The sequence below is a fragment of the Buceros rhinoceros genome, unplaced genomic scaffold, assembly GCF_000710305.1.
Source record: "Buceros rhinoceros silvestris isolate BGI_N320 unplaced genomic scaffold, ASM71030v1 scaffold36013, whole genome shotgun sequence".
In the NCBI taxonomy this organism is placed as follows: Eukaryota; Metazoa; Chordata; class Aves; order Bucerotiformes; family Bucerotidae; genus Buceros; species Buceros rhinoceros.
Genome location: NW_010403630.1, coordinates 165 through 8,466, shown reverse-complemented (window position 1 = coordinate 8,466; position 8,302 = coordinate 165). Strand labels below are relative to the sequence as shown.

At 50.8% G+C, this 8,302-nt stretch overlaps 1 protein-coding gene across 1 annotated transcript; it reads left to right on the top strand.

The window, feature by feature from the left end:
• Positions 1–828: 828 nt before the first annotated feature.
• STYXL1 (serine/threonine/tyrosine interacting-like 1) lies at positions 829–8,031 on the top strand (the record flags this gene model as incomplete). The annotated part of the gene is given in 8 exon segments (XM_010133084.1): positions 829–958; positions 1,375–1,498; positions 1,824–1,880; positions 2,796–2,941; positions 4,491–4,674; positions 5,751–5,813; positions 6,824–6,831; positions 7,900–8,031. Coding segments are annotated over 8 exon segments (844 nt in total), but the record flags the coding sequence as incomplete, so codon positions are not given.
• Between the last annotated feature and the right edge of the window lie 271 nt (positions 8,032–8,302).

Sequence of the window (8,302 nt, the reverse complement as noted above, 5' to 3'; positions counted from 1 at the left end):
TGGTTTGTGGTGGTTGGGCTGCTGATGTGAAGCGGTTGTCTGTGGCATACTCTCTTTTTGGGGAAGGCGATGCGACATGCAGGGAAAATCATCACTGATGGACAAACAGCACATGCACACATTAGTGCAGGCTTTCCTTTCCATTTGCTTATTATCTTTTTCTGATCATCTGAAAGACTTAGGGAAGTTGGAAAGCTTTGAAAGTCTGGAATGCTTTTTATTCCTGGGGCCTTGTTGTTGTGGTGTTTCTCTCATCCCGTTTCAGGTGCTATGACCTGGTCCTGCTTTGGCTTTCATCACGCCCAGCACTTCCTGCTCTGCTCTGCTCCAGGGATACACACTCTCTCCTGCTGCTCCCAGAGCTGTTGGAGGTGGACAAGATTCCCTGACCATGGCACAGATTGTTGATAAGCATAGTGCCAGCACCCCAGAAAGGGGTATCCCAGAAAGGGTGCCTGATATTGCAATATTATGGTTTTGGTGGGGGAGTCAGCCAGCTAGGGAGTGGAGCTGGGGTCTCTCCAGTCCCCTCTCCTCATCCCCGGGGCAGTGCAGAGGCAGAGGCGCTGGATGCTGGGAGGTCAAAGCAAGCCCAGAGAGCAGGGGCCCAGGCTACCCCACAGGGCAGGGCAGAGCAGAGCAGAGCCTGGGACTGGTGCAGTGAGCCCCGCGGTACCTCGCTCAGGTCCAGACTCAAGCTGCTGCCATCACTTGGTGTTACACATTGACTCATGTCAGTGCTGGCGTTCGTTACACCCACAAAGCCTCGGTTTCTAAATAACCGAATCTCTCTCTGGTTGATGCCAGCAACTGAACTCCCACTGACAGAGCTACAAACAGGCTTTTAACTGAAAAGCATCAAATAAACCACTTGCTGTCTTGGTTGTTTTTTCTAGATGCCTGTACCCAGCGCGAATATGATGAGAGACATGTTATTACAGCCCGCAGGATTGATCAGGTGAGGGAGGGGTAACCCACCCGCGGACTTAGCGATAAGCAGTAAGACAAGACGGCTCAAACTGCAGCCTCCCCCGACCATATCCCAGTTCTGACGCTGGGGGGGTGTGTTCAGTCACAGAGCTTCAGCAGCCCGAAGGATTGGCACATGGGAGCTGTATACCAGGAAAAATATTGCACAAGAACTGGCGTACTGTAGCCTTGCCTCAGTGCTGGCGTCTTCACTGCTGTGGCTGCTGATGTGATCTGGTGGAGTTTGCATTATTTCTGAGTTCTAACAGGCGTCAGGCACAACCGTGGCCCCAACCTCACCCCGTAAGTATCGAGCAGCAACTCACAAGGTGTTGGCAGTGTTGACGCCATGAGAGCAGAGTGGAGCTGCGCTCCTGAGAGAATCCCTCTGTGGTTTTGGCAGAGTCCACAGGGGAGTATCTGGTGCCAGATATGGAGGAGCTGGGCTGTGTCAGCTACTGTGTGGTGTACGACTGCGAGACCAGCTCTTTGGATTGCTGTGACTATGAGGAAAAGGAGGAAGAAGAAGGTACGGGTGAGCCATGTCAGAGAAGCTCTCACTGCCAGCTATTCCTCCCATTCCTCATTTCATTTTATGAGCCTGTTCCAAGTGGTACCAGTTTGCCCAGTGTTTTTCGAAAACCCAACATCTGTGCTATGCCTCTGGCTCTTCACTGTGTCCCATATGTTCTCAGACTTCAAAAATGCAGGTTTTATTTCAAAGCGCCCTGGCAGCCTGTTTCCTTGTCTGTGGACTAATCCCTCTGAAGCATCTTGATGCATGTGAGGAATGTCTGGGGGTTTTTTTTCACACATTTCACTGAGTTTGGGCTTGTCCAACAATTGCCTTTTAGGGAGCAGATCTTCTTTAGAGACTGAAAACTCCGACTCAAGCTCTGTAAGGTCACAGAGTGAGTACTTCCTTCTTCGGGGTCATAAAAGTCTTTCTCATATTTTGAAATATGACTTTGTCATATCTAAAAGGACTTGGCTTTAACAGGGGTGGTGATTTGCTGCAGTTCACCGAGAAATGTGAAGAGCAGGAAACTTTCCCATGTAATTGTTGAGGGTTCCTTGAACCATGGAAATGTTTCACCCTCACACATCCTTTGGCAAGGGGCTCCGCTGCGTGCAGAACCGCTTCTGTAGGTTTGTTTGGCTCCTACGAGCTTGATAAAGGCTGCTAGAGTTTTAGCAAAGATTTATATAATTTTATTAAGAAAACATCTGGGAGCGAAAAGGGAATGAATAAAGGAACTTGTTCATAAATGCTCAGGGGTGAGGCAGTAGAGGGGGAAGGTGCGAAGAATCAGAAGAGGGTTTGCGGTGCGCTGCTCTGCTTCTGAAGCAGACAGAGCTGGAGGCGCTAGGACGGACCCCCTGGGAGCAGGGGAACGTTACTTCACTGAGTGTTTTAAAGACCCGTGAAGAATTTATTCAAGACACTGCCTTCTTTCCCCCTTTGCCTAAGGTGGACTAAAGAAAAAGGCTATAAAACTAAGATTATGAGGTTTAAATTAATCATACTTCCCTGTATGGGAACTTAACACAAGCATTTCCCAAAGAATAATGGAGAGGGGAAGAAAACCGCTTGTCTAGACCTACAAAAGAAACCAGGAAAGGAACAAAAGACCAGGAGAGGAGGTGAAAAGCAGCATGACCTGCAGCAAGAGGTAAAGAAGGAGCCTGGCTTTTAGCAAGGCTTCCTACCAACGGCTGGGTGAAGGGAAAAGGATGTGCCGTGGGCACCAGTGGGCCGCTGTGAGGCCCCGTGTGATGGAAACACGGTCACCCTGCCCTGGCAAACAGCTCTTTGACCTCCTTAGATGCTGAGGAAGGAACTGCCATCTGACACACCAGAAGCTTCGAGCAGTTCAGCCGCCAGCCCGTGCTCGTCCTGAGCGGAGGATACAAGCATTTTTCAGCTTGCTATCATTTCCTGAGGACTCAGAAGATACTGTGGATGCCTCAGGTGAGCTGAGGCTAATTTGCAAGTAGAAGCCATTCATGTTCATGTTCCCCTGAATCCAAGTTAAATGGTGGTGTTAACCTGATCTCAGAGCGCTTTCAGAGGAATTAGTGCAATTTGACTTACGGTGCTTGCCCGGAGTCTCACCACTAATCCTTTTACAGCCACACTTTGCCTTTTTGTCCTCTTTTATTCCGTGAAAGCAAGTTCCTGAGAACAGCTTGGGAAGGCTTCTCCAATAACCCCAGCGCTGGCCCTCTGGAGGGCACAGATAACCAACCAACCAGCAGCGAGTGACGAGGAGAGGCAGGTCCCCCTCTCCCACAGGGCTGTCCAGGGGGGTGCACAGTGGCTGTTCCCCAGCATAATCGCAGCTCCTATCAGGCACCGTGTTCCTGTCTGTAATGCTTCTCGTCGGAAAAATCACAAAGCACATGCTGGTGCGTTGTTTCATCAGGCAAAAAAAAAGAGCCATCCACTGGCGCACTGGTGTCCTGGCTGTACAGGCATTGTTCTGTTCGGCTTATGAGAAAGAGTTTCCCTTTTTTCACACCTAGGACAGGAGCTGAGGCAGGGTGGATTTAAAGGGTGCTGGAGAGCAGAGGTCAGATCGTGGTGACATGTCTGCTGTTGTTCCCGTTCATTTCTGGTTCGCGTGGAACAGCCCAGGACACGGTGCTAGCCCACAGGATGCTACAGCACAGGAGAGAAAATCAGCTCCCTTTGTGCTGCTCTGTGAAGGGCAGCAAAGTGCTGAACTTGTCATCACGTTCAGCTGGAGGCAGAGTTACCTCCTGGCCTCCCGGTTTAAGCTGTTGGTCTCGGCTGCTTTAAACTGTTTGGCTGCTGCTTTGCCCTGAGCAGTGTTAGCCGGGTGTCGGGAGGGCTGTAGAGGCACTGCCGGCCACTCATGTCTTTTTACCGCAGACCACAGAAGCAGCTGGAGCCTACAGGGCACCTGCAGCTGGCAGGTGACTTTGTTTACCCTCGCAAACAGCAACCAGAGAGAACATCAAACAGATCTGTTACGCTGCTGTCCCTCCCAACACTACAAAAAATACAGAATCACAGACTGGTTTGGGTTGAAGGGACCTTCCAAGCTCCTCCAGTCCAACCCCCTGCAGGGAGCAGGGACATCTGCACCCAGAGCAGGGTGCTCAGAGCCCCGAGGGCCAACCTGACCTGGGATGGTGCCAGGGATGGGGCTTCTCCACCTCTCGGGGCAACCTGGGCCAGTGTCTCACACCCTCAACATCAAAAAAATTCTTCCTTCTCTCTGGTCTGAATCTCCCTCTGTGAGTTGAACCCATCACCCCTTGTCCTGTCCCAACAGCCCCTGCTGAAAAGACACCGCCTCACTAAATCTAGCAATAACTTTGAAACAGACACTATACCCAAAGTCCAGGAGAGCAACTGGATCATTCCACTAGAACATGCCATGGGCTGTTGACCAAGTGTGTGTTCAATTCTTCACGTGACCTGTTTAAGCCCTTTCCAAGCTCACAGGAGCAAATACACTCTCTAAACTGAGCCTCTGGTTTCTCCCTGCCAGGAACTGGACAACTTCCAGCCATACCCGGTAGAAATATTGCCCACAAAGTTATACATGAGCAATTTCAAGCAGGCCTGTGACCAACAAATTCAGAAAGATCTGAAGATCAAAGCACAAGTCAACATGTCTGAACAGCCTCGAACACTGTGAGTTAAACTTGAGGTTTACCCTCACCAGCATCTGTGCCTGTGAGAAAAGTGAGGTGCCACCGCAGCAGAGCCCATCACCGAGGAGACAGTGACTGTGAACCTCCAAGGAAACCTCTGTGGGTCACTGCAGTGTTTGACACTCCTGTTTCCAATCTCTACTCCAGCGTCAGCACAGCAGCAGAGCCGTCCTGCAGCCTTCCTCCGTGCCACGGGTGAGAGCAGGACTGGGAGGCCTTGGCATCCCGTACCACCATCCGTCAGGAAGAACCTACACCTCTGAACAGCTTTCAGAGCAAAATCTTAGCAACGCATCACTCTGAAAGCTAAGAAACCCATGTTTCACATTGTTTCTCTTCCTTCCTTACCTGCCTCTGTCCACACCCACTCAGCTCAGTCCAGTGGCCATGCTGGAAAGGCCACTTCTCACTGGGACAAGTCCAGTGACATGGCTGGGCTTGATGACCTTAAAGGTGTCTTCCAACCAGAATGTTTCTGCGATTCTGTGATATCTCAGGGTGGGGACCAGACCCAAGTACATAACAAATCCAGTTCCCCGCCCCAGTGCATGGTCCCAGCAGGCATTTGTGATGCCTTTGGCTCCGGAGGAAAACAGGGAAGGTCTCTGTGCTGCGGGTAATCTTCCCAGGCCCTCTGCACAACATGCTTCCACATTTCCTTACCAGTGTTCTGAGTTCTCCGAGCTTGTGGAAGGAGGATGATGCTGTCGTAGAGAACCACATGGAGGGAACAGGGGCGCTACAGCCCGTAACTGCCCACACACGCGCAGTGAAGCCCTCGTGCTTTCAGTTCATCTGTTCTCCTTGAGCTCTCAGATGAAGGAAGCGGTAGGTTGACATCAATGCTGATACCACGTGGAATGGAAAGTCAATCTTTAAACTGGTTCTGAATTAGAACCATCTTGGTGTCTTACTGTAACAAAATCCTCATCCGAGTGTTTATGATGATGATGACAAACAACTCGTGCATGTAACAGCAAACAAAATTATGAGGTTCCCTCCCACAAACACGTTGTTTCAAAGCTGCTTCTCTGTCCTCGTCACGCTGTGTGCTCTTTTCTTCCAGGTTTGCAGAAGGTGGCGAACACCCCCAGGTCTTCCGGATTCACTCGAAGCTGATCTTTTTACTTCCTTTGCCACCATTTGTCATCTCACGGGTGAGTTGCTCCTGACATGGGATTCCTGGGGCCTTGCTCACTCTGGGATATTAGATGGGAGTGACTGCAAATTGTTGGGGCAAGAGGGTTGTAATCTTTGGAGATCAGGATACTCCCAAGCAAGCCCACACCCTACTGGATACCAGAGCTGCTTTACTAACCAGCCCGATGGACAGCGAGGGGGTTGGACAGGGCGCCTGGCTCCGATGTTCCTACTCTCTTTAAAGTACACCAGATCCTCCCGATCTGCTAGGGCTTCAGAGGATTCCCTCCTACTCCCTTTTCTTAAATACAACCCTTTGACTCTCACCATCCCGAATCTTCACCTACCAGAGCTTTATTTGGTCAAGGGTATGAAACGCATTAGAGAGCGTGGAGTTAATCCCAGGGTTACAGGGGAGCTCCGAACCTAGCGCTTGCAGGGCTCTGATTTACCGCTGATTTCAGCATCACCACTGACTTCTTCTGAAATCCCATTTTATTCCTCCAGAAGAAATTCCCTGCTACAGACACACCGTGAGAAAACTGCCATGGGCTGGTACTAGCCCAGGAGGGATGGCCATGTCTGATGGCCTACGTAGGCTGTTCCACAGCTCTGAATGACACAAGAAAAACAACGAGTGATGTCTGAGAAAGATCTGGCTGTGCAACAGCCCCTCCCCAGGGCCCGGGCCCTCCTTTCCTTTGCCACCATGGTGCTGCTGTAGGCACCATCTTAGCAGGCCAGTTCCCACGAGAACTGAAAGGTGTCTCCTTAAAAAAACCTCGTCCTTGTTTGGAAAGTGTTTGATTGAGCCAAATGTCACTGGAGCTGGGCCTGTATCTAATCATTTAATGGAGTTTGCACAAGCATTTGCAACAGAAGAGGAAATCTCTCCCTATCGCTGTGTGCCAGCGGGTGATTTCGGGCTGAGCCTACCAACAGGGCTGCAGACATGCTGCTGTCTCTGCTCCTGGTGCTGGGTGAGGTTGCTCCTGCACACCGATAACCGTTCCCTCGCTCGCTACAGCGCTGGAGGTGCTTGCAACAGCAGTGCAAAAGTCAAAGGCTGATCCTTGCAATTTCTCTCAGTCAGTATCAATAGGTTGGTCTCAGCACTTTCCTAAGTGCCAAAAAAAAAATGAGGAGGAAAAGTGGCACAGGCTTGGCCAGGTGCTGCTGGCCCACTGCGGGCTGGGCAGAGCTTTCCTGGGGGATTAGCCTGGCAGATGGGTTTGTTTCTTGCAGATGAAAGCAGAGCAACAGATTCTCGAGTGATCCTTGGGCCAATCTAGGCAAAGATCTTCAAAAGCTTCCAAAGATGTGGATGTTGCAAAAGAAAGGAAATGTGTGTGGTCCTTTCTTCTAAAGTGATCGATATGTGAGTAGATCTGTGGAGTTCAGTGGAAACAGAGACAGCCACACTGTGGTCAGAGGAGTAAATAACAGAGGCTCATCCCTGGAGCCTGCAGAATGACCGAGATTAGAAGAACAAACCAATAGAGCACTATCTCCTAACCTTTGGTCTTGTTAGGCTTCAGCAATCCCCGATAGTGGTGGGCAGCTGGGTTGAAAAGCAGGAAGCTGGGCACTGCTGGGCAAACCCGAGGATGCAGCGGGAGCAAAGCAAAGTGATGCTGGTGGATCTCTCCTGCATCTAGCAGAGTTACTTGGAACTAATACATAATAAAGATGTCTGTAATTAATGCAGTGGGATAACTGGAGCTTCACAGCTGCTCCGCCACAACAGGTTGCACTGATATGAAACGCTGTTGCTGACCTGTGAAGAGCTGACACTTCACTGCTTTGCTTATTGCCCATGGAAGAATCAGCATTTTAGGGCAAAAAGCCAGGATTGCGTTGCCACGTGTGTGTCAAGGAGCTCAAGATACTGCCAGGTAGAGAAGGCAGCCCGAGCTGTCCTCGTACCCAGGAGAGCCGGGTATGAAGGTGGCAGGCTTCTGGGAAGTTCACATACGGTCTGGTCTGCAGGTTCTCGCTGTCCAGCACAGGCAGCAAACACAGAGCCCACAAGTGTTGTCCACAAGTGTAGCTGTTCGTGCTTTCAGTTCAAACTCCTGACACTTCTTTGCTTTCCGTTTGCAGCGAGCTTGGCACCATGTTCTGAAGCGCAAAAGGAACATGAGACCCCACCGGGGCGTTGTGAAACAGCTCTCAGCCTGGGAGACCCAAATCTACGAGACCACAATCACGGACGTCTCTGAACAGAAGTACTGACAGGTAGCAAAGGGACCACTCGGCGGGGAAGGGCCTTCCCTGCCCGCACAACTGCGTTGTGGAAAGCTTCTGTCTGAAAAAAGATCTTAACGTAACGGAAAGGCTTTTCTCTTTAGTTCTGTGTTATCTTGGGTCAGGTTTTGGAGCCACGAGAGGAACTCGTGTGTGCTGTAGTTTGGGGAAGGTGAGTCTGCAGGATGTGGCCAGTTCCGCTCTGCTCGTGGCTTTAGCAAGCGAAGGGGGTTTTACCCACGTCACCGGCCAGGATCCT